This window comes from Geotrypetes seraphini, chromosome 3 (genome assembly GCF_902459505.1).
Source record: "Geotrypetes seraphini chromosome 3, aGeoSer1.1, whole genome shotgun sequence".
In the NCBI taxonomy this organism is placed as follows: Eukaryota; Metazoa; Chordata; class Amphibia; order Gymnophiona; family Dermophiidae; genus Geotrypetes; species Geotrypetes seraphini.
Genome location: NC_047086.1, coordinates 379,838,740 through 379,864,972, shown reverse-complemented (window position 1 = coordinate 379,864,972; position 26,233 = coordinate 379,838,740). Strand labels below are relative to the sequence as shown.

At 43.1% G+C, this 26,233-nt stretch overlaps 1 protein-coding gene across 2 annotated transcripts in view; it reads right to left on the bottom strand.

Annotated features, from left to right (window-relative positions):
* Positions 1-7,134: 7,134 nt before the first annotated feature.
* Positions 7,135-26,233, bottom strand: part of FSHR (follicle stimulating hormone receptor) — a 325,369-nt gene continuing 306,270 nt past the window's right edge. For both annotated transcript variants that reach the window (XM_033938362.1, XM_033938363.1), the window contains 5 exons: positions 23,192-23,269; positions 19,566-19,634; positions 19,388-19,462; positions 14,274-14,456; positions 7,135-9,421 (listed from right to left, as the gene is read on the bottom strand). In XM_033938362.1, the coding sequence (XP_033794253.1) occupies positions 8,185-9,421; positions 14,274-14,456; positions 19,388-19,462; positions 19,566-19,634; positions 23,192-23,269 (1,642 nt within the window). In that variant the 3' untranslated portion in view covers positions 7,135-8,184. The remainder of the gene's footprint in view (positions 9,422-14,273; positions 14,457-19,387; positions 19,463-19,565; positions 19,635-23,191; positions 23,270-26,233) is intronic.

Below are 26,233 nucleotides of genomic sequence, written 5' to 3'. Positions count from 1 at the left end.
ATATGCTTTATGAACAAATACACGGCAGATCACAGTGATGAAAATATAAACGATAATTATTAAAACACTCCTGTTAGCCTGACATGGCCATGTTTATCAGGGGCTGAATCACACTGTAAAATAATTAATTACATAAATTACTATATGGATAACAAAACCACAAAAACTCTACTTAAAATATCAATTATGATATAAAATATCACATCATTGTACGCATAATCCATTGCTGCTCAGTATAAAAAATCTTTTACATTCCCAGAAAATGCTAATCCAAGACCTCATTAATCTGGCAGTTCTCATATATCTGGCAGTTACTAAAAACCAATGCATAACATGACAAATAATGCCTAGTATACAACATCTCATCTAATCTTCATTTTATATACCGAATCTACTCCCTAAGGAGCTCGACTCGGTTTACAGTTCGTTAAAAAAAATGAAACATAACAAGTAAAAACTGTGGAATAAAAACAGAAATTGGTTAGAAAAAAAAGTATGTTGAATTGCTTAAAATTACTATACGACAGCTAAAATCAAATTAACTATTGTGAAAACAATCAGGTTTTTAAACTTTTTCAAAATTGAAATAATTGATCTACCAGTCTTAGAGAATCTGCAAGTCCATTCCAAATTCTCACCAATTTAAAAGTAAAAGATTTACTAAGCTTCCCAGTGCATTTAATACCTTTCAGAGAAGGAAATGCTAATTTGTGAATTGTTGTAATTCTTGAATAGCAGGATCTAAAGGAATTCCCACTAAGGGGAATCAAAGAGTCAAATATTCCATAAAGGAGTTTGAAAACCACACATGCACACTTGAACTGTATCCTATGATGGATCGGAAGCCAATGGAGTTTTCTCAGCAATGGGGAAACATGGTCGTACTTTCTCTTTCCAAAAATAAGTTTGGCTGCTGTATTCTGTATTAACTGGAGACTATCTAAACTGCCCTGATTAATACCCAAATAAATAGAATTACAGTAGTCCAAATGGGCCAACACAGTGGATTGTACCAGTAATAAATAATGTTCTTGATAAAATAGTGCCCTGACTTTCCTCAGCATGCACAAACTAAAGAAACATTTCTTTGCTAAGGAATTTATCTGGTCATAACATTGTTATAAAACAGTTCAAGGAGCAAAACCTCTGCTTAAACAGGAATAAAACAAACATGTAGCTCACCAAGTTGTTGCCAGTCAAGTCTAGAGCATAGCATGCAGTGTAGGAGATCAAACACAGCTGCTGAAAACTCTGGTCTATTATACAAGCATCAGAGGGTTTAGAGGTCATATTCAAATAGACCTGTTCTTTTAAACAAGAGACTACACTTCTCCCTCCCTAGTCGCTGTGATAGGGGATTAACAGACCTTCGAATACAGAAAAACCATGAATAACTTTTTTGTATGTTATTCACGGTTTTCTATTAAAAACCATCGTGAATAGGGTGAAACCGCAAATAACATGGTGGGGGACCTGGCCTGTTCCTGAAGGAGAGGCAAAACACGTCAAAGAAAGTGCTGGGAATCGGCGATTTTCTCTGTAAACGCTGACGTAATTTGGGGGGGAGGAGCCAGCAAGCTAAAAACCGTGAATAATCGAAACTGCGACTGCTGAATCTGCGAATACGGAGGGAGAAATGTACCTCCTAACAAACAAGCTCATTAAAAACACTAAAAAAAACTATATACTGTATAGAAAATGATGGTTTGCAACACAAAGCCACTTTCATTTGCACAGCGATGAGTCGCTTGTTAAAATAAGCTTCCGGTAAAGTATAAAAATGTGATCAAGTTTCAAGTTTATTAAGATTTTGATTTACACGCAATATCAAATATTTTCAATGCGTATTACAAAAATTAAAATTGGGGAAATAAATAAATTATTTAAACAATAGACATAAAAACATATCCCTAGACATTAAAGAGTACATAAGGACTACTGGGATAAAATTACATTTGTTTAAATTAGAAAAAAAAATTTAGGGAGGAACAACATCAGGAAAGGTATAGATAGGGGAAGAAAGGGAAAAAAAAGAAAAGATTATCTAATTTAAGAATCAAATGCATCTTTATAAAGGTAACTTTTTAAGTTCTTTTTAAATTTTTCTACAGAGGTTTCAGCGCGTAGAAAGATAGGAAGTTTGTTCCAGAGCTGAAGTCCAAAAATAGAAAAAGTTGTATTTCTTCTAGTGCCTATTATTTTTAGCGTTGGAATGGTTATTAAATATTGTTCTGCTGATCGAAGAGATCTGGCAGGGGAATAAGGTATTAAGTACCGATATAAGAATATTGGGGTATTAGTTTTCTGAATTTTAAATGTAAGCAGCGCAGTTTTGTATGTTATTCTATGTGAAATCGGTAGCCAGTGTGCATTTCGCAGAAGAGGTGTGACATAATCATATTTTTTGGAATGAGTAATAATCTTTATTGCAGTATTTTGTATAATTTGTAATCTTCTTATTTCTTTCTGTGTTATGCCTTGATATAATGTATTGCAATAATCAAGCCTGTTCATACTCAGAAAATACTAATCCAAGATCTCATGCCTGTCAGTAACAAAAATCTCATCCATGAATACAGGATGTCCAGGGCGGTACTTGGAGAGACCTCCCAGGAAAGAGACTTGGGAGTTCTGATCGACAAGTCGATGAAGCCGTCTGCACAATGCGCTGCGGCAGTGAAAAGGGCAAACAGAATGCTAGGAATGATTAAAAATGGGATCACGAACAGATCGGAGAAGGTTATCATGTCGCTGTACCGGGCCATGGTGCGCCCTCACCTGGAGTACTGCGTCCAGCACTGGTCGCCATACATGAAGATAGACATGGTACTACTCGAAAGGGTCCAGAGAAGAGCGACTAAAATGGTTAAGGGGCTGGAGGAGTTGCCATACAGTGAGAGATTGGAGAAACTGGGCCTCTTTTCCCTTGAAAAGAGGAGACTGAGAGGGGACATGATCGAAACATTCAAAATACTGAAGGGAATACACTTACCAGATAAAGACAGATTGTTCACCCTCTCCAAGGTAGGGAGAACGAGAGAGCACTCTCTAAAGTTGAAAGGGGATAGATTCTGTACAAACGTAAGGAAGTTCTTCTTCACCCAGAGAGTGGTAGAAAACTGGAACGCTCATCCGGAATCTGTTATAGGGGAAAGCACCCTCCAGGGATTCAAGACAAAGTTGGACAAGTTCCTGCTAAACTGGAACATACGCAGGTGAAGCTGGACTCATTTAGAGCACTGGTTTTTGACCTGTGAGCCGCTGCATGAGTGGACCGCTGGGCACGATGGACCACTGGTCTGACCCAGCAACGGCAATTCTTATGTTCTTAATGTAGGCACCAAATATCATTCCCAACAAAATAAGGCTGGATGCCTTCTGGCTAATCATTCAAAGAGGAACAGATTAAAGGCTAAAGTAACTGCACTCAAAATCTCCCAAATCATAATACCTCAATTATAAATGATAAAGAGATGTCAGAACAATTTTAACTATTCTAGAAAACCTATACTCTTCCGACTCCTTAGCTACTATACATGATACCAATAAGTTTTTTTTGGTCTTATCTAATCCATCCTAAGATTAATATGACCCAAACTAAATTTTTAGATCAACCTATTTCGCTAGCTGAAATTCATATACCATCAAATCATTCCCTATCAAGAAAGTTCCTGGACCTGATGGCTTCAATGCAGAATACTATAAGGCCCGGATTCTGTATAGGATGTACAAGTGCCGATTTAGGATGCTTTTTGGATATTTATATTTTTTTGATTATGACGTTTGATTTTTGATTATGACGTTTGATTTTGATTATGAGCCCCATATTTGATAATAACAATTTGCAAATGCTGATACATGTGTTTTTAATGACAAAAATTGATTACTGTAATATTATTTATGCTAGTATCTCTAAATTTAATATCAGATGACTTCAAATCTTACAAAATACGGCAATTAATTTATTAGGACAGAAAAACAAGTTTGATCATGTTATACCCCTCTTTTTATTTCATCATTGGTTACTGGTCTCTTACAGAATTCAGTTTAAAATACTGATGACATGCAAATCACTTCAAACTATGGAACCTGACTACATATTTAAATTCTCTTACTATTCCATATACCTCGGTACAAGCACTTAGATTTCCACAAGATGTAGGCAATAATAATGCCAGGTTTGTGCTGGTATTTTTATAAAGACACTTGGAGGAGTATTTTCAATAGGACATCTAAGTCTGAGGTTGGACGTTTTGGGCAAGACGTCCGCAAACCCATTAGACAAAAATGTTCATTTTCAAAGTTGCCAGACGTCTATCTTTTATTTTTGAAAATGACCTACTCAGACATTTTGGTCCTTAGGTCCTTTTTTGGCCATTTTCAAAAATAAAAACATCCACGTGAAAAAACACACAAAAAGCAAGTTTTGTAGACGTACTCAACTACCTTGTGTGATTTCAGCAGGGGAATCCCCATCAGCTGAGCCAGTTTCAGGGATTCCTGCCGGCTCAGCTGATAGGGATTCCCTCTGCCAAGATCAACTGGAGTCCCAGCACCCCCTGACATCCACACCCCCCCAACATCCACCCCACATCCTCCAACATTCCTGGACCCCCCCCCCCCCACATCACCTGACATCCCAACATGAGGCAACATCCACCCATCCTGACATGAGGCAACCCCCCCCACATCACCTGATACCACCTGACATGAGGAAACATCCCCATCACCTCAAACCACCCAATATAAGATAAAACCCATCCACGTCACCCGACATCCCCGTATCTTCCAGTGTAAAATTAGCAAGCAAGAGGGAAGCCCACTCCCTCCTGCCTACAGGGCCATGTGCTGAGAATAATGGGCCTTCTCCTCCCTATGTATCTTGTGATGCAGTAAGAGGGGCTTAAGGCCTTGATTGGCTCAAAAGGGGAGAGTGTGGTGCAGTGGTTAAAGCTACAGCCTCAGCACCCTGAAGTTGTGAGTTCAAACTCACGCTCCTCCTTGTGACCCTGGGCAAGTCACTTAATCCTCTCATTGCCCCAGGTACGTTAGACAGATTGTGAGCCCGCCGGGACAGAGAGGGAAAACTGCTCGAGTACCTGAATAAATGCATGTAAACCTTTTTGAGCTCCCCTGGGAGAACGGTATAGAAAATTGAATAAATAAATAAAATGGCAAGGGGGTGTTGGGTGTGTGGGGGGATGTTGCCTCAAGTTGGGTGGTGTCGGGTGATTGTGTGTGTGTGTGGGGTGGGTGTTGCCTGGTGTTGGGTGAAGTGTGTGGGGGAGTCCAGGAATGTTGGGGGAGGGGTGTAGGGCTCCCTGGCAGGGGGAATCCCCCAAACCAGCTCAGCTGATGGGGATTCCTCTACCATGATCAGCTGATGGCAAGCCCTCAATGTGATGTTCCCTCCCCTCTTGGTGGTGAGAGAGGGGTCGGTGACCACTGGGAGAGTACGGGGGGATTATGCTTTAATCCCTCCATTGGTCATCTGGTCAGTTTGGGCAGCTTTGGGGCATTAGATGCAACTAAACTAGGTCTAACTGCCGGCATCTAAGTTCCCTCTAGGACAGGGGTCTCAAAGACCCTGCTCGAGGGCCGCAATCCAGTCGGGTTTTCAGGATTTCCCCAATGAATACGCATTGAAAGCAGTGCATGCACATAGATCTCATGCATATTCATTGGGGAAATCCTGAAAATCCGACTGGATTGCGGCCCTCGAGGAGGGACTTTGAGACCCCTGCTCTAGGACATCCTGGGAAAGCTACAGGATGTCCAGGCAAGCCCGCCCATAACACACCTCCCAACACGCCCCTTTGAGTTCTGGCCACACAGCAGCTTAGAAGTTCTGCTACCCGTCCAGAAAGTTGTTTTTGATTTTCGGCATTTGAATGTCCCTGCTATTAGGATGTCCAAATGCCGACTTAAGCTGGTTTTTGGATGTTTCAAAGTTTTGATTATGAGCCTCATAGGTGCCTATTTCTTTTTTTTTTTTAATAAAATAGGCTAAAAAGAGGTGCCTTCTCCACCTCCAAAACATAGAAAACATAATATCTTAGAAAAGCTGTGATAGCAGTAGCCTAACGATTAATGCCCTGGTCTGAGAACTGAGGGAATCAGGTTTGATTCCCAGTGCATCTCCTTTAGACTCTGGGCAAATCACGTCACCTTCCATTAGCCCCAGAGACAAAATAAGCATCCTCTATATTAAAACCCTAAGCACGTATGCGCACTTACGGTTTTGTGATCCCTGCCACCGTGCTGTGTCCGTCCGTGCCGAATTAGATTTCCGGCGCGTGGAGCGGCTTGCGACGGCGATTTCAGCAGCGGTTTGACTCCTGCGCTGTCGGGACGCCTCTTCTCACTCCCCGACCAGCAAACGCAGCAGCCACTTGGCATTTTCTTGGCCGGCCCACTTCGATAATGTGAGGTGGGCTGGCCTAGCAAAAGCCCCAAGGCTGCCCGGGCTAGCGGATGCTGGACAGGGGGAGTAGGGAAAGGAGAAGGCCTACTTCTGGACAGGGGGAGCAGGTAAGAGGTGATGCTGGACAGGTTGTTGTGTAAAAGGAAAGGAGAAGGCCTACTGCTGGACAGGGGGAGCAGGGAAGAGGTACTGCTGGACAGGGGGGGGTTAAAAGGAAGGGAGAAGGCCTACTGCTGGATAGGGGGAGCAGAGAAGAGGTGCTGATGGTCGTGGGGGGGGGGTAAAAGGAAGGGAGAAGGGCTGCTACTGGACATGTGGAGCAGGCAAGAAGTGGTGGTGGACAGCTGAGGAAAGAGAGAGAGAAAAAGAAAGACAGAGACAGAAAGAAAGCGGCCAAGGACAGAGAGAGAAAGAAAGAAAGACAGACACACACATCTATTCTAACACCCATTAATGTAAGGGCTTAAAGACTAGTGTGTATAATAATATGTAAACTGCTTTGACAATATCCATAAAAAGGTTTTGTATCAAATTCCAACGCTTTTCCGTTTCCCTGTAATGCATCTTAGTAAATAAGATTGTAAGCTTTTTACTCCCTCCCTCCCTCAAAACAAAAACAACAAAAACAACCCCAAACCAAACAGGATGTAGAAAAAATCCTTAGCAAATCATAATAGTGATCATTTGTTACAGTAACACCAACAGAGAAAAAAGGTGCAAATAATACATTTATTATAAAAATGAATGTTTAAGATATAAGCTCTTATGTTCACTCGCTTAAGCAATTTTCATTTTATGCCATTTGGTATCAAACAAAATCAAGTGTTAACTCTAATAAGATTCATTCCATTGATCATAAAAACTAGTGGCATTCAATCAGGAAAAAAAACTTGTTATCCTAGTAAAGTTCTTTAGTTTCTTTAAAGCAAATGTACTCTTTAATTGTTCTCTCTCTCTCTATTTGCAACAGACATTTACATATATCTCACTATGTTAAGGAGTCGTCTAACAAAGATGGACGCGTGCTTTCCCTTCCTTCCATAACGAAGGGGACAGTAAAATGAGAACCCAGAGGAAAAAATGGAGCGATGATAACGTTCGGTGAGAAATTAGTTGCGGGTCTCATTAACTATTGTACACTCAGTGGCGTTGCGTCGTCTCCACTCCACCGTTCCTTCCCCGCTTCCTCCTGCTGCGCGCGCTCCCACCCGGAAGCGATATCAGCGGGAGAGCCGACAGGGTCGCGATGAGCACGTTAGTGACCGCTGCGACCAACCACTTCAACTGGAGGTATGGGGGAAGGGACATGGCGTGTGCATGGAGGGGAGGAATGGGAAGAGGCGGGGGCGGAGAGGAGGGGGGGTGCCCGCGCCCCCATCAACATAGCACCCAGGGTGTACCGATCCCTCCCCCCCCCACTTACTATGCTACTGTGTACACTTAAACACTAAAGTGTATTAATTTAACTGCATGTTTAATGAATAGACCCCATTGAGAATAATGGGTCCTGCATTATTTAAGTTGCATTAATGTGCATTGACAAGTTAACACATATTAGGCAAATGAGGCCCTTTTCTTCGTTGTTCTGCATTCTGTAATGGGGTAATAGCTTGTCAATATTTAGAATCCAAATATAAAATTTCTAGGTCTACATGTGATGGGCTTCAAAAAAATATCAGTTTTATGAAAATTCTCATTACAGATTCACAGTGGAACCCATTTTTTCCTGCCTCTGCAGGGTAAAAACATAGCCTTGTATTTCAGGTGAACTGATTCAAGGGTACTAACGTATAAACAGAAACAGCACTATTTTTGGGAGTTGGTGAATAATTGCCATTCCTCATATGGGAGTTAAGGACTGATGAAGACGTTTCGGTGCGGCAGATCTGGGCTTGAATTTCACAACAGCCAAACTTACTCATCAAGATAAAAAAATCTCTGCGGAAAGTCTTGGTAAAAATTGCGTACAGGAAGGGATTGGCGCACGAATTGATTGGATAGAACAGAACAAGAAGGATCTTGGAATTTGATACCGTGATAAGAGGCACCTTGAGTGATGCTGAAATTGCAAAGAAGGATATCGGAGCCATGCAGAGGAAATCGGTAAAGATCAATATGGCCATGCGCTTGGCGATTTTTGTGTCGCTGTTCGAAGAGACTACATCAGGATTCCTAACAGTAAGGTATATTCGGATGTAGCAGGAACAGATGATTAAAAAGGCAAAGACGTTCAATAGCAAAATAAATATGATATAACCCTGAGACAATGGCGTTTTGACGTCCATAGGCAAGCAGATGCTAACTTTCATATAGCTGCTGATTCCAAGGATGGGAAGAAGGGCTACGGCGAACGAAAAAACCCATCCAACGATCATGATGATTGTCGCGTGCCGGAATCGAACTTTGCGATCTAGCTGCATTGCGTAGGTGATGGTGTGCCATCTTTCCACGGTAATCACAGTCAGAGTGTAGACCGAGAGTTCGCTTGAAAACACAGTGAAGAAACCTGCAGCATCACATCCCGCTCCAGTTTGCCAGTCTATTGCGTAGTTGTAATATTGACTTTTGGTCTGGATATCCACAGACGCAATCACCAATAGATAGATACCCATGCAGAGGTCGGCAAACGCAAGGTTGCACATTAAAAATCGGGGAACGGTGAATTTGTATTGACTGCTTATTAAAATAACCAGGACGATAATGTTTCCAGTGATGGCTAGGATACTAATAAACCATATAAGGACTCTGAGAAAATTGTATCCCATGATGTCTTCGCATGGGTTAAATGCATCGGGCTTCGGAAAGCAAATCACATTGTTCACTTTGTTGCATAAGAAGTAATCTTCGGGATATCCACCTCCGTTTTCTGCCCATTCGATATCTTTGTAGTCTGAAGCATAATCTTCACTTGCGGATCTTTTCTGTATCCTCTCCACAGAGTTTTCATTGGAGGCTCGATCCTCAAAAAAGTTGGTGCATATGGGATGCAATTTTGCACTAAAAGGAGGAAAACAAGAGAGTTTAGTCAAGGAAAATAATGTGAAAATATTTGTTGGACATAGTGATCTCAATTGTGGGGATTCCTTCAACATAACATTCTCTAATAAAAAGCTTTTATCCTCCATGATTGTGGTCATTTCTGAAGAGACTTGCACATAGAGAATGACAAATTTGTCCCCGTGCCCGCAAGATCCGTCTCCATCCCCACCCCACCCCCCACAGGTTCTGTCCCTGTCCTTGCAAGCTCTGCCCTCATCTGCACAAGCCTCAAACATAACAAAGATCTCGCAGGGATGAGGACAAATTTGTCCCCGTGTCATTCTCTACCAAGATCTTTTCCGTTAGCCCTTTGAAAGGTATCACCACCTAAAAGATTTTGGGAACACTGGAACAGCAATTGTGCAATTCTTCCTGCTTGAAATTTTTAGATCTGAATAATATGCCTTGACTTAAATTGCATAACTTTGGCAATCGCGTTAGCTTTTGTTCACACTCATAGCATATAACAACCCGGCTACCTTATTTAGTTGGACAATACTTAGGACTCCTTTTACGAAGGCGCTTTAGGGCTTTAATGCGCGGAACAGGGCGCGCTAGCCGCTGCCAACTCCTCTTTTGCAGGCGGTAGTTTTTTTAGCTAGCTATCCGGTGCGTGCACTAAAAATGCTAGCGCACCTTCGTAAAAGGAGCTCTTAGCTGCAACTTTATTAGTAACAGCATTTAATATTGATATAATGAATGCAATTATATATCTTTAATGGTTTCCAAGTCCAACCTTCATCTGTACTTTTTACAACTAGTCAGTAACGACCTAGCTGTTCATATTCATTTCATCAAAGCTCGAAACTGTATCCCAACTTCTGGTCCTGTGAGACCTGCGGTATCGTCAAGGTCTCGCCTCCGCTTATTGTGGTTTCGCACACAAGCATATCGCCCTTCAGTAATATTAAACTTTTATTTCTTTGTTTTGTCATCATTGAAGGTTGACTGAAAAAACCCAGTTTTACAATATTACCTCTGCTGCAACGCACAATCCCACCCACAATCTCAAAATACTAATTCACAGAGAACCTAACCAAGTACAAACTACAATAATCTGTTCCTCAACCTTTTATTCCACGGGAGGGACTGGGTGGGACACATTTCTTCCATCTACTCAAAAGAAGTCCCTAAACTACCACCCACCACCAACCAACTTCAATTTCCATAACAAGTCTGCCAAAATGTTCCAATTACCTGTACCAATCCCACCCCGTTACTCCAATCCACCTTCCACACTTGATATCCCCACACTAGCCAATCAACTGTCTCTCTACCTCCTTTTCTTTACATTATTAAGTTTATTTAAGCCAATGAATTCCAACCCTAATATATTAATTTAATAACTTTTTTCACTTGTTATTAAATTTAAATCATCTGTTAATTTGTATGTGATTGTATGTAATGATCTTAAGGTGGTCAAACAGGTTGAAAAGGTGACGGTGAAAGCTAGAAGGCTAGAAGGATGCTAGGGTGCATAGGAAGAGGTATGACCAGTAGGAAAAAGGAGATATTGATGCCCCTGTAAAAGACTCTGGTGAGACCTCATTTAGAATATTGTGTACAATTCTGGAAACCACGCTTTCAAAAAGATATAAAGAGGATTAAGTTGGTCCAGAGGAAGGCTACTAAAATGGTGCATGGTTTTCATCATAAGGCATATGGGGGACAGACTTAAAAGGTCACAATATGTATACTTTAGAGCAGGGGTGTCAAAGTCCCTCCTTGAGGGCCGCAATCCAGTCAGGTTTTTCAGGATTTCCCCAATGAATATGCTTGAGATCTATTAGCATACAATGAAAGCAGTGCATGGAAATAGATCTCATGCATATTCATTGGGGAAATCCTGAAAACCCAACTGGATTGCGGCCCTTGAGGAGGGACTTTGACACCTCTGTTTTAGAGGAAAGGAGGGAGAGGGGAGATAAGATAGAGTAATTTGGATACCTACATGGTGTAAATGCACATGAGTTGAATCTCTTTCATTTGAAAAGAAGCTCTGGAATGAGAGGGCATAGGATGAAGTTAAGTGATGATAGGTTCAGGAGTAATCTAAGGAAATACCTTTTTACAGAAAGGGTGGTAGATGCAAGGCACAGTCTCCCAGAAGATGTGGTGGAGACAGAGACCATGTCTGAATTCAAGAAAGCGTGGGATAGGCACGTGGGATCTCTTAGAGAGAGGAAGAGATAATGGTTACTGCGGATGGGAGGACTGGATAAGTCATTTGGCTTTTATCTGCCACCATGTTTCTATAACCACAAAGCTCTATGACCTCATAATGCAAGTGTAAAAGCCTTAGCCAATAGGGAGAGGAGGAGATAATGGATGCTGTGGATGGGTAGACTGGATGAGCCATTTGGCCTTTATCTGCCATCATGTTTCTAGGTTTCTCTGTTCCTCCCCTATTAGTTAACCCACCCTACCCCTTTCTATCACCAATTGTTACCACCACCCTTTAATTATATTGACTACAGCACTGAGGTCAATGTTATAATACCTATGGACAAAAACCAAGGGCAATATTCATCTTTCAACTAGTATAATTGGCATCTAAGGTGCATGTTTATTCCATTTTCTCTGGGTTTCTAAGAAGGTGTTTTAAAACCATCTTTAAGCTTCATGCAACTATTTAGCTCTCATTATTAGATCTTCAATAAGTACAAACAATTCTGCATTGACCGTAAGTGTGAATTCTTATTTCTAGACAATGTTTAACACTTTGCTGCTAAGATTAATTAAAGGCAGCATATGCAGTTTATAATATGTGCAGCAAAACCACCTATTACCCCCTTTTACAAAACCGTAGCGTGGTTTCTAGCGCCAACCACGGTGGTAACAGCTCTGACACTCACTGTGAGCGAATGCATACACTTTTGTGCATTACAGTTTTGTAAAAGATAGGTTAATGAGGTGCAAACAGAGGGTAAAAATACACGTGAGGGTGAGTTCCCAAGATCCCTCATTTCTCAAGGTATATGCAAATTATCTCAACGCCTAACAGGGTTTATATACACTTGTTAAACATGCAAATAGTGTCACAGAAAGTAAATTTGACCTGACAGAAATGCAATTTTTTGCATTAAGGTGTCTGCAATGCATTTGGGTTTTTGTTGTTGTTTTTTTTATTTTTACATGTACATGTATACTATTTTCCCATAAGTAATGAAATATATATTTCAGCTCTTGCATCTTATTACATCATTAGGAAAGATTTTTTATTATAGGGATAACTGTATAAAGATGTATGCCATTAACGCAGGCTGAAGGCTAATTCTATGACTGGAAATTAGTGCCAAGTTTTTTCCTCGCTTTAACCAAAGTGGGTGACAAGAATCCATGCATAACTAAAATCAGCATACAACACAGTGGCATACAAATACAAGGGTAGTTTGAAAAGTTTGGTAAAAATGCAAGTTAAACAATGCAGTCTTCATAGAGAGCTTTATACTTAGGCCATGTTTTACTAAGGTGCGCTAATTGATTTAGTGCGCACTAAATGCTAACACGTGCATGTTAGTCTATGGACACGTTAGCATTTAGCACACGCTAATTCAATTAGTGTGCTCTAATCGATTAGCGCACCTTAGTAAAATAGGGAGTTAGTTCACCAAGTTTCCAGTATCATAGGAAAAATAGCTTATGAAAATAGTATACATGTAGAAAACAAACAAACCCCAAATGCATTGCAGATACCTTAATGCAAAAACTTGCATTTCAGTCAGGTCAAATTTACCTTCGGTGACACTATTTGCATGTTTAACAAGTGTATATAAACCCTGTTAGGCATTGGGTTAATTTGCATATACCTTGAGAAATGAGGGATCTTGGGAACTCACCCTGATTATGGAATGATTTAAGTGGTTATGTGAAGATTTGAAGAGTTTAAAAAAAATCTTTGAAAACGCACTTTTTTGTTAAGGCTTTTTTTTTAAAAAACAAAAAACTGGTAGCCCTCTGATGAAATTGTATTCTGTTAGAGCTTGTGGGTTCTGTCTTTTTACTTTGCATGATTCTATAGATCAGGGATCTCAAAGTCCCTCCTTGAGGGCCGCAATCCAGTCGGGTTTTCAGGATTTCCCCAATGAATATGCATTGAAAGCAGTGCACGCACATAGATCTCATGCATATTCATTGGGGAAATTCTGAAAACCCGACTGGATTGCGGCCCTCAAGGAGGGACTTTGAGACTCCTGCTATAGATGGTGCCTATCTTTGACATGATGGAAGCAGAATTTCCAATGATGCCTACCGATTTAGACGCCGTATATAGAATAAGGCCCTTATTGCTCGTTAAGGTTCATTAGCCAATTAATTTGCAAGCGCATCTAGGGATTAAGCCCAAATTTAGAGGCCCAAATCTGGATACCATTTATAGAATCTGGGATTTAGTGCACTAGCTTATGATGACATTAACTTCAGGTAGCATTTTTCAAATAGTGTTATGTGTTTAAGTCATTTCTTAAATTTTCCCTAGCTATAAAATGATTCATAATAGTTTTATTATCTAGTCTAGCAGCTGAATTAAAATATCCAAAAACGATGCTTTTACCACCAACATTAAGGGCTCCTTTTACTAAGGTGTGCTAGCATTTTTAGCGCACGCAGGAAATTACTGCGCGCTACACCGCGCACTACGCTTTTAGAACTAACGCCAGCTCAATGCTGGCATTAAGGTCTAGCGTGCGCGGCAACGTAGCGCGCGCTGTTCCACGTGTTAAAGCCCCCAGCGCACCTTAGTAAAAGGAGCCCTAATGAAAGATAATTAATAATAGCACACAGAGAAGTAAACATGGGTGGATCTGCTCACCTTCTTTTCCAGTTTGCGAAAGCACAACAGTGACTAGGATAGGTGAGGTGAGCCTCAACCAACTCGGTAAACATGTCCAGCGAAGGCAGCTTTTTTAAATTGTAGGCTGACTTGGCCTTTAGCTTCTTAATGTTTTCCAGCCCATACCTTGGCAACACCCTGATTCGTGTACCTGAAATATCTCTTTAAGAAGAAATAAAATGCACTTTGTAGAAGAGCAAATTAAACACAAACGGACTGATCTGCTGAAGCTTGACATTCCTCCACAATCGCAAAATTCCCCTCCTTGTCTTTTTTAATCCATGACATAGAAAAGCGTTCACTTGAGATCAATCCATTAAGTACACTTCCCCCTCCCCATTTGCGGTTTCAGCAATCGCGATTTCACACAGCCATTTCCTATTGGCGATCTACACGGGGCAGGAGTGTAGGAAGATCGCTCCTGCCCCAAAAGCCTGCTAGACCACCAGGTAAGGCCGGGACGCCGGGGGGAAGGCAGGAGGGAGGGTCAGAGCCGGATCAGAAGATATTCGCGGTATTTCACCATTCGCGGTCGGGCTCTGCCCCTATCCCCCGCGAATCCGGAGAGAGAAGTGTAATGCAATCAGAACCGGACTATTATTGCTACAATTTGTTATTGAAATTGAACTTCAAAATGCAATATTTAAGTGGCAATTCAAGGTAGTATGGAAGCAATGTGGGCTCTGTAATAAACCACCTCTTTTACTAAGGTGCGCTAACCGCTAACGTGTCCACAGACTAACATGCCCGCGTTGGCGTTTAGCACCTTAGTAAAAGAGGGCCATAGTGTTCTTGTATCTGCTTTTCAATTTGTTGGGCTAAAAACATAAATGTTTCTATTTTTATTAACATGCCCATTATGCAGTATATTTAACTTTCCGGGTTTTGGACCACTTTTAAATAATTTCTATAATGGTGCACTAGCAGTGGCATAGTAAGGGTAGGAGGTGCCTGGGGCAGTGGCACCCCCCTCTATCACCCCTGCTCCTTCCACACAATCCCTCTCCCTCCCTCCTCTCCGCCCCCCCCACTCCTTCCACGGCACATTCGTGCCCTCCCTTCCCACCCCTGCATAAATCATTGCCAGCATGAGGAGCCCGCTGCTCGTGCTGGCATTCCCTCTGACATCACTTCCTGGCCCTGCGACCCGGATGTGATTTCAGATGGAGCCAGGCTAGAGTAGTTGCTCTGCTGACGAAGATTTTAAAAAGGTTTGGGGGCGGGGAAGGGAGGGTGCGAGCGTGGCACAGGGTGGGTAGAGAGGTGCCGTGCCCCCCCATTACTGTGCACTAGCACATGCTTACCACAGCTTGAAAAGGCTTACTCAGAGAAATAGGGGTTCTGCATGAAGTTTCCAATTGGCATGCACTATTTTTTATTTTTGTACAAAGGAGACATGTTTGGGAGAGTGAGTGTTGAAGTGCTAGTCAGTTACAAAATAACCTCCCCCCCTTTTACGAAGCCACGTGAGGTTTTCTTATTTAAAGTCACGATGATATTAGCTCTGACGCTCAGAGGAATTCTATGAGTAACAGAGCTAATACTGCCACAGCTGGTGGAAAAAAAAAAAGGCCTACAGCGGCTTCGTGAAAGGGGGCCTAAGTGTTGGTTAATGCTCCAGTGGTATTTTTTTTTTTTTAATGGCCATACACAAATGTTGCCCAGGTTTATGCTGGTGTAAGGCCTCATGCCCAAAATTGAATGTCAAATTTGGTGTCTTGGAATTGGAATTGGAAGGGTTTGGTGAGGAAAACATCCACTTTTTGCACACTTTTCTTTTTTGAAAAATGAGCTCCATGGCCAACAGTAGGGCCCACTTCTGATGTATAACTACTTACTTGTACCCATTTGTGGTGCTTAATATACGTTGGGGTTTTTTTTAATATAAAAGGTAATTATCAGCGGGTTTGAATACTGACCTTTAGCTTTTTACATGTATAATTGTCACCTTACCGCCCTGAAATAACCACCTTAATGCATCAAATGTAGATGAATTATCTAGAGGAGAAGTAAGCTAATGCAGTGTTTTTCAACCTTTTTACAGCTATGGACCGGCAGAAATAAAAGAATTATTCTGTGGACCGGCATCGGTCCGTGGACCGGCGGTTGAAGAACACTGGGCTAAGTCTGGGCCAGACCCCGCCAATTTCTACCCAGTCTCCACCCAGACCCCGCCCCCATAATAGTACTAATTGTAACACCATTTTTTTTCCATTCATTTTTCAAAGATACACAATATATTCCTTTTAACAACACATAATGGTTAACCACAAAATTAAACTACACAAAGCACACTGACAGTGGATGTAAATTTTCAAAATTGACATAATTCAATCACTAAATTCAAAATTAAAATCATTCCCCCCTACCTTTGTTGTCTCCCTCCCTCCATGCTATGCCTTACCTTCTGGCCTGCTCCTGCCTGGTCATTTTATGCCGCCTCGGTATTATCTTCAGGCCAGCTCCCTCTTCCTCACTGATGCAGTGCACAAAGCAACGTCAGAGAGAAGGCTTCCGATTCAGGCACAGGACGCGCATAGGAGCCACTGCCCGTGGCTTTGTGCACTGAATCAGTGAGGAAGAGGTTGCTGGCTCGAAGATAACGCCGCATCGATCGTACCGTGGACCGGCGGTTGAAGAACACTGTTTTGGGTCTGATGCACGTGCCGGCCCTGTGGACCGGCAGGAAATTTCTGTGGACCGGCACCAGTCCATGGACCAGTGGTTGAAGAACACTGAGCTAATGGTTAAAGCTGCGAACTGAGAACCAGGGAAGTCCAGTTCAAATCTCACTGCAGTTCCTTGTAACCTTAGGCAAGTTTCAAGTATCAAAAGTTTGACATACCGTCAGAAACATAAATGAGAGAGACCCTCGGAGAATTACTACTTATTTCTAGAGCGCTGAAAAGGCATATGCAGCGCTTTACATATTACAATAGAGAGTCCCTGCTCAGAAGAACTTACAATCTAATTTAGACAGGACACTACAGGGTTGGGGAGACTTAAATTGGATCTGCAGCAGGAGCCATTTAGCTCTTCACTGCCCTGCCCTGCGCCCATCGAGACCGACATTCCAGCGCCAAGATCAACTCCCAACATTGCTCCCAGCTGCCTGCTTACTGCTGGGCCGGCGTGTGAGCGTGCTCCACCCCCCCCCCCAATGCCGTCCGGGAGCACTTAAATTGGATCAGCTGAACGGCGCGCTGCCATTCGGCGCGCTGGCTAAGGCACACGACAAAGGCGCATGCCTTTGCGCGTGCCTTCGCGAAGCAACTAAGCGGAGCGTATAAGAAGCTATCCTAATTTCTTGAACGTCTGGTTATTCCATTATCTGGCTAACTCCTATAAGTATTCACAGGGTCAGCCAACTACCAGCTCCACCTTTCTTTAGCGGAATGCCCGGACACCTTCTTCTAACCTTGACCTAACGCGGGGCCACCTTTCTTGCCAGCTCATCGTCCCCCTTTCCCCACAGTTTACAGCCTGCTCCATTTTCCCTTTCTTTAAGTGAATATATAACTTTTTTTGAGTTATGTTTTTTTATTGAAAAGCAGTGTTCTAAATTGAAGAATGATGTTACTTGATAATTGCTCAGATATAGTCCCGATGAAGATGTGATAATATAATATTGTGACTGTATCTTCCTCTACTTGACGTATATCTCCTTTTAAACTAAGCTAAAACGTAGGCCCTGTTTTACTAAGGGTGCGCCAACCGATTAGCGCACGCTAAACACTAACGCGTGCATGTTAGTCTATGGACATGTTAGCTTTTAGCATGCGGTAATTCGATTAGCGCACGCTAATTGGTTAGCTCTCCTTAGTAAAACAGGGGGGTTAGTTTTATAGACCGAGTCATCAACCAAGAGGAGCTCAACTCGGTTAGCAATAATGTAATACATAATACATAAACTTGACAAGGAAAAAAATAGACTGAAATAGTTAATTTTCAAAATGTTTAGCAAACAAAAAAGTTTTCAGAACTTTCCGGAATAAAGCAAAAGAGCCTAAACTTCTTAATGTAAGCGGTAAAGCATTCCAGAATTCGATTGATTTAAAAGCAAAAGAATAACTAAATCTCTTAAAAGGTTCTGTTTTTACCACTGAGAGAGGGAAATGTAAGTTTTAATTTTTGAGAACTTCTGGCAAGATGAGATCTATGAACATTCCAGTCTAAAGGAAAGAACAAGCTCCGAGCCACATAGGGAGGAGCGATGACAAATCGGCCGAAGCCTTGGGGCCAATCGGCTAGGTGTAGGGGGGTGGGAGGAGGGGTAGGATAGATTAGGGGTGAGCGGAGGGGAGATCGCCCCTCTCAATCCGGCATCACACAAGGCAGACGCGGCTTCCCTCCCGCTCACCCTCCCTTGAGGGAGACGGAAGCGGCTTCGTGGCCCCAGCAGCCCAAGCGCTACCAGTGGACCTGCGGGTAAGAGCGCTGGGGGCCTAGACGGGGTGGGGCCACTGCACAGGCGGCTTAGGAGCGTCGCCGGCCCGTAGACGAGATCTATGAACATTCCAGTCTAAAGGAATCAAAGTGGCAAAAATGCCAAATTATGTTTGGAAATTTGTGAGCCGCCTTGGACAAAGGCGGATTAAAAAGATTTTAATAAATTGCCAGGAACGCGATTTCTGACTAAGGGCTCCTTTTACAAAGCCGCGCTAGCGGGGTTAACGCGCGCAACTTTTCAACACGCGCTAACCCCCGCGCTGGCCAAAAACTACCGCCTGCTCAAGAGGAGGCGGTAGCGGCTAGTGCATCCGGCGGTTTAGCGTGCGCTATGACGCGCGTTAAACCGCGAACGCGCCTTTGTAAAAGGAGCCCTAGATGTTTAAAGACGATCAGACTGTTTTCAGTCCATTTCTTTATCTGTGCATTTGAGTTCCATTGGACCCCTGAGGAAGGCGTGTTCGCCAAAACACGGACCGTGTAGGGCCCGGTGGACTTTTACATTTGTATTATTATGTTTTTAAAGCGTAAGAGTGTATAATAAATTTATCTCAGAACATCAGTATCTACAGCTTTTTTGCTTTCATCATTGGATTGATTTTACTGTGGATTTTTGGGTCTCCGTTTCTTTTTGGGGTACTTACAATATAGCAGGTCCTGTGGTTCCTTGAAAAACATTATCAGGCAGTCGTTCCAGTTTTTTATTATCACTGAGATTTCTGGAGAAGCAAGCAAGAAGACACAATAAACATTTCTAAAGAGTGCTGCCAAACCGAGTAGTAGCCATAGGTTTAAAAAGTACTTAATACTGAAAGCAATTACAGTTCATCCATGTAGGTGCCGTTGAATGCATGACCCTCAACTTCTTCAATTCCATTTTTATATAATCTTCTGCAAAGATAAAGAAATAAAATAAACGCAGTATATACTTGCATGCACAGATAAGTATAACACGTCTTACATATACAGTATACAGGCAGAGCAGGGCGGCTTGCGGGGTGAGCAGGCAGGAGAGATTGCAAGGCAGAGAGCAGGGCTTCCATTCGGAAAGACGTTTTCGACTGGTCCCCAGCAATCGCTTCTTCAGGTGATCGGCCAGCCCAGTCGGATCGGAAATTTGGTGTTGTGAATCGCTTCCCAGCCTACTTTGCATGCTTTTCACCTCATTTGCATGCACAGATTCGAAGCAGATCGCAGGAGAGGTAAATGAATAAGGCCGGAGGGAAATTTGATAGTAAAGGGGTCGCAAGCATTTAAATGGTTGCAGTTGAAGCAGGCCATTCAGAAGGGGTTCCCTAAGTGGCAAAATTTAAATACTCAGTATAGCTTACCAGGCCTATGCTTCCAGAAAGATTTGCTATGGCATCAGGCAGCCAAGTGGTATAAATTAATATCTGAATATTTGAACAAGAAGCCTAAAACTAGCCTGAAAGACATTTGGAGCATTGAGATAAAGCAAGAGATTTCTGCTACTCAATGGCCACAAATTTGGACTTGGAGGATGAGATGTACAGCTTCAGCATCTATGAGACAAACCTGGTTTTTTCTGCTATATAGGATTTTCTGGACCCCTGTTTGTTTGCAAAAGTTAGATAGTTCTAAGTCTAATAGATGCTGGCACTGTCATCTTGATATAGGGACACTGGATCATTTGATATTCTATTGTCCCTTGATACTTAGATTTTGGAGATCCATATAGGGTCAAATCAATATGATATTGGAAGCTTCACTGTCATTGTCATATGACATAGTGTTGTTTGGAACTCTCTTAATACCCAAGAATCCAATTGATGCAAATCTAATATAATAAAATGGTAAGCCGCGCATGCGCAGTTCCTAAGTGTGTGCCGCTTTTCTGTGAGCTGTAGCGACACATAGGAAGTGCGCATGCGCGGCTTACGGTTCTTTGAAAGACACGGCGGTGGCTACTCTCACGATCCCTGCCTGCGTCGGACTTCCGACGCAGGTGGGGATCATGAGAGGAGCCACCGCCGCGTCTTTCAATTAAAAAAAAAAAGTCAAGACCGAAGTTTTTTTTCAATTTCAGAGACGCTGCAGCGGCTCTCTCTCTCTCCGGTCGTCGGCGTCGTCTTCGTTCCTCTCCCCGGCACACCCGAACCCCTGTTCAGCCTCCCATCCGACCCTACCTTCGGCTCCCTTAGTTCCTTGCCGCCGCTCCTCTTCTCTTCCCGCCCCGCGGTCCCAACAAACGTCTTTACTCCAGCAGGGGCCGCAGCACTCTAAACACGCTGCTTCGCGGCCTGCTGCTGCCCTGATTTGCTACTGCCCGACAGGGCAGTAGCAGGCCGTGAAGCAGCGTGTTTAGAGTGCTGCGGCCCCTGCTGGAGTAAGGACGTTTGTTGGGACCGCGGGAAGGGGGCGGCAAGGGACTAAGTTGGCCGGTAGTGCTGTTTTTCCGTGATGGAGGAACACGCGAAAAGAAAACAAAATAAAGAAAACGTTGGCCCCCGCCGAAGAAGTGGAAGATGGAGGAGGGGCACGAGGAGCCGGAGAGCTGTATGTAAGTGTGTGTGTGCGCGCGTGTGTATAGCCGAGGAGGAAGTGCAGCAGGAGCAAGGAGGTGGGGAGAGTGGATTTCCCCTACTTGGATGTCAGGCATCAAGAGGATTGGAGTAAAAGCTTTGGTCCTGTGATCCTCACTCTTTTCCTGGGGCTACTGCTGGACAGGGGGGGGAGCAGGATATAAAGGAGAAGAGCTACTGCTGGACAGGGGGAGGAGGGAATGGGAGGTGTGCTGCTGGACAGGGGGAGATAAAAGAAGAAGGGCTACTGCTATATGGGGGGAGCAGGGAAGGGGGGGGAGGTGTTGCTGGACAGGGAGGAGGTAAAAATAAGGGAGAAGGGCTGCTAGCACCCGTTAATGTAACGGGCTAAACAACTATAAGAATAAATTACTTCTTATCATGACAGGAGTTGCTATACAGCTAATCACGAAAAACTGGAAAAATTGGGATAGGTTAAATTATAACTTTTGGTGGGAAACCTTATGCCTAGTTTATGTGTTTGAACGTATGCAATCTTTACAGTTGGGACAATATAATAAATTCAAAGAGGTTTGGGATACATTAACAAAATTTTGTAAGACTTGATTATTAGTATAACCCTTTGATTTCTGAATGAAGGTTATACACATCCAGGAAGGATGGGTGGGAGGGGGAGGGGGGATATGTACTTATCTTGCTGTTTGATTGTAATGGGTGCTGTTTATTGTACTAATTATTGGTAAATTTATTGCACTTTGGGCTCCTTTTACGAAGCCGCGTTAGCGGTTTAACGCGCATAATAGCGCGCGCTAAACTGCCGGCCGCTGCCGCTACCGCCTCCTCATGAGCAGGCGGTGGTTTTTCGGCTAGCGTGGGGGTTAGCGCGTGATAAATAGTCACATGCAATAAAGCTGCTAACGCGGCTTCGTAAAAGGAGCTCTTTGTATTGGCTTATAAAACGAAAAAAGAATTGGGGGGGGGGAAAGAATAAATAATTTTTGATAAATACAACAGTGTTGATTGAAAAGTTTATAAAATTAGGAGGAGGCCAGAGGATCAGTAATGGAAATTTTGAACCACTGAAACCCGGCATTAGATTTAATTGCTTAGCCAGGTTAGTTTCTGAGACCCATTATCCTCCATTTTTTTTTTAGATCACTCCCAGTAGTGGGATTTCTGTATTAATTATAGTTCCTCAGCAAGCTTTTCAGGGTTTTGGACTACCACTGAGGAACAAATTCAGAATTTCTGTTCCATGCCATTCTTGATTTATGGCAACAATAACTTGTTATTAAAATGTGTTGTCACCTGAAGATTTATAGTAGAGTACCATGTTTCAGTACTGAGTGACCGCTCCCCCGGATAGAATTTCAGCCCAGCCATTTCCTGAGCAGGCTAAGCTAATGCAGCATCTTGAACCAGGTCGATTTAAATTGCAAGGATTCAAACAACATTTTAAGTTTTATTTAAATGTACTTGTTAAACATTAAAACTGAATGACTGTTGAACAGTATCTTGTTTGGATTAAGAATAAGTTAGGGACCGGGAAAAGCTCTGTTAATGAGTTCTAGAACTGGAGGCATTATTAAGACAAGAGGGAAAAAAGAGTTCCAACTAGAGAATGACACGGTGACAAAATTCATCACCGTTCCCGTCCCCGCGGATAACCGTGGGAAATAATCCCATGTCATTTTCTAGTGTCTATTTCAACCTCAGTCCTTCTACACCAGCATTCTTCAAAGCAAAGCTTGCGGGTCAGTGGTTGTGCCCAATTATACTCTGATTCTTTCCTCTCTCCTTAAAGAATGACATGAAGATGGTTTCCCGCGGTTATCCGCGGGGACGGGAACGGTGATGAATTTTGTCACCGTGTCATTCTCTAGTTCCAACGAATGTTTAAAATAATTAAAAGCTGAGACTAAAGAACCACTGCAATATACTTACAGTTTTATTTTTTCAGAAGTCGTCCCAATGAAGGAATTTCTTTCCACTCTGCGTAAGTTGATATTATCGTGAAATTCTCTGAAACATAAAACTGAAAATTATGCTTTTTGTAAAGCTCTCCGAGGTATTCTTATGCTGAGCCTTTTGAAAAACTGTATTTAGATCCTCCATCTGAAAATCTATTGATCCCTGTGTGAGTAAGAGTTAAACTTTATATAGTAGAGGATGTCCGTGGATTTAAGAAGAGGGTTGATGAATAAGTTTTGAGTTCTGCATGACTGACATCTGGATACTTCAGCCTAACCTAGAGGACAGGCAGTGGCATAGTAAGGGTGGAGGGGGCGGACCTCCCCGGGCACTGTCTTAGTGGGGACACTGGTACCTATCTGCTCTCCCATGCCACACTCGCACCCTCCATTCCCCCACCCCGTACTTCTTTAAATTTTTCTTCAGCGCAAGCAACTTCTCAGGCCTGCTGCTCGCATTGGCCTGGCTCCGCTCTGAAATCGCTTCCAGGTCACGGGGTCAGGAAGTGACATCAGAGGGAAAGCCAACTTTGGTGCGAGCAGCAAGCCAGAGAATCTGCTCATGCTGGTGAAGATTTAATGAGGTACGGGGGGAAAGGAAGGCACAGAAAGAGGGGGGGGGCAGAGAGGTGGGCACGGGGGCACCACCGCCCTGGGCACCTCCTACCTTTGCTATGCCATTGAGGACAGGGGTTCTCAACCTAGTCCTTGAGACACAACATTCTGGTTTTTCAAAATATCTACAATGAATATGCATGAGATACATCTGCATGTACTGCTTCCATTGTACGCAAATCAGTCTCATGCTTAGTCATTGCGGGTGTCCAGAAATCTGATTGGCTGAGTGTTTCCAGAGAATTGAGCTGAGAACCCTTGCTATAGGGTTGTGAGGTTTTTTTTGTTGTGTCGTTTTGTTTCATGATAACGGGCACTATTTCATTTAGAACCCCTTTTACAAAGCCGCGGTAGTGATTCTCCCGTGCAAATGTACCGAAGCCCATTCAGTTCCTACGGGCTTCGGTGCATTTGCCACAAGAGAATCGCTACTGCGGCTTTATAAAAGGGGCCCTTAAGGCACACCAAATAATAAATACTACTACAAAACAACAGAAAAAACAAAACAAAAAAATTGCCTGTGGCCTAAAGTGTGAAATCATTTTTCATATGGGGGGGTCTAGGAATGAAAAAAAAAAATGCTAATTTATTTATGTACACAAATTTATAACTTGTAATACTACACATTGTAAAACAATACATTAACCCCACTCCCCTCTTTTATGATGCTGCGTTAGCGATTTTTATCACTGGCTGTGGCGGTAAGAGCTCCGACGCTCACAGAATTCTTATGAGCGTCAAAACTTTTACCGCTTGATAAAAGGAGCCCTGTACGTTTCTCAGCATTCATTCCCATCAGAACACGGATAACCCCTATGCAAATATGGGACCACAAACTAAAAGTACTAATATATACAAACGAAACCCTAAAATTCAAGACTCTGCATGCAGTAGAACCCCAGAGAAAAAAACCCCCAAATGAATTTCATGCTGAAGAGTGCAAAATACAGATAGCAGATGAAAATTCTCAAAATTGACACAATTCAATCCCTAAATTGAAAATGAAATCATTTCCCTACCTTTGTTGTCTCCCTCCCTCCATGTGCCATCCCTTCATCACGGCAGTTGGGTGAGGCTGGGTGTCCTGCCCTCTCTTGTTTACAAACAAGGCCTTGAGAAAGCCAACTGTCTCTCTTGTCTTCCTTCCCCTCTACAAGAAACATACCAGCGTTCCCACCTGGATGTTTTATGCTGCCCGTGGCCGGCTCCCTCTTCCTCACTGCCTGCGGCGGCTGCAGACTTGCTCCATAGAAAGAGAGAGAAGCCTGAATGACGATCTGATTTCCTCTCCTATCCCTGTGGCTCTTCCTCACTTCATCTCTTCCTCACCGCCGGCCCACGGCCGAAACGTGCCTCGGGCTTGAGATCAGTGCACACAGACACGTGCAGCGGCCCGCACATCATCCGGAAGCCTTCCCTCTGACGTTTGCGACATCAGAGAGAAGGCTGCCGGTTCCGGTGCAGGATACGCGTAGGAGCCGCCGCCCGGACCTTTGTGCATTGATCTCCTCAGGCCTGAGGCCCATTCCGGCCATGGACCAGCAGGAAATTTCTGCGGATCGGCAGTTGAAGAACACTGATTTAAGGCAGCTAGAAGTTTCTGTATTTATGCTGCTACTTAAGTTTGAGGCTTTTTTCTCCACACGCTTATGATTGTTAGATATTCTGTCTGTTCCTTCCACTGCCTAGCTTGACTGAAATATAGCTGTGGCATTAGTTTCTGTTACCATTTATAATGAATTTTGAATGCATAAATAGAAACACATAAAAATAAGTCCTATCTTTATGTTGTTCGCCATAACTGGTTAAGGGCAATATATAGACAACAGTTTATTGCCAGCAGGTATATAATGAGGCACAAATTACAGACCAGTGGACTAGACAGAAAACTATGTTTTGACAATCAGTGCCTGCTTCAGGAGACACATCTAATATACTGAAGTGCTTAGCTTATACATGTAAAATAATATCCACAGAGAAACTGTGGGCTCCTTTTACGAAGGCGGTAGCGGCTATGAAGGCGTTAACAGCTGGTGCACACGGCATTTTAGCGTGCGCTGTTCTGCGCGTTAAGGCCCTAACGTGCCTTTGTAAAAGGAGCCCTGTGTATGCTGATTGCACAGATGTAAGAACTACCGTGTTCCCCAAAAATAAGACAGTGTCTTATATTCATTTGGGCCCCAAAAAGGCACTAGGTCTCATTTTCGGGTATGCACATGATCATCTCTCCCTCCCTCTCCTTCACCCCAATTCTTCCTCTTTTCTTTCTCTCCCCCACATGTGCAGCATCTTTCCTCCCCTCCCTCCCATCCCTCGTGCAGCAGAACCCTTGAGCACCCCCTTCCCTCACCCGGCAGGTGAACCCCTGCTGACCCTCCATCCTTCCCTCCCTGCCGACCGC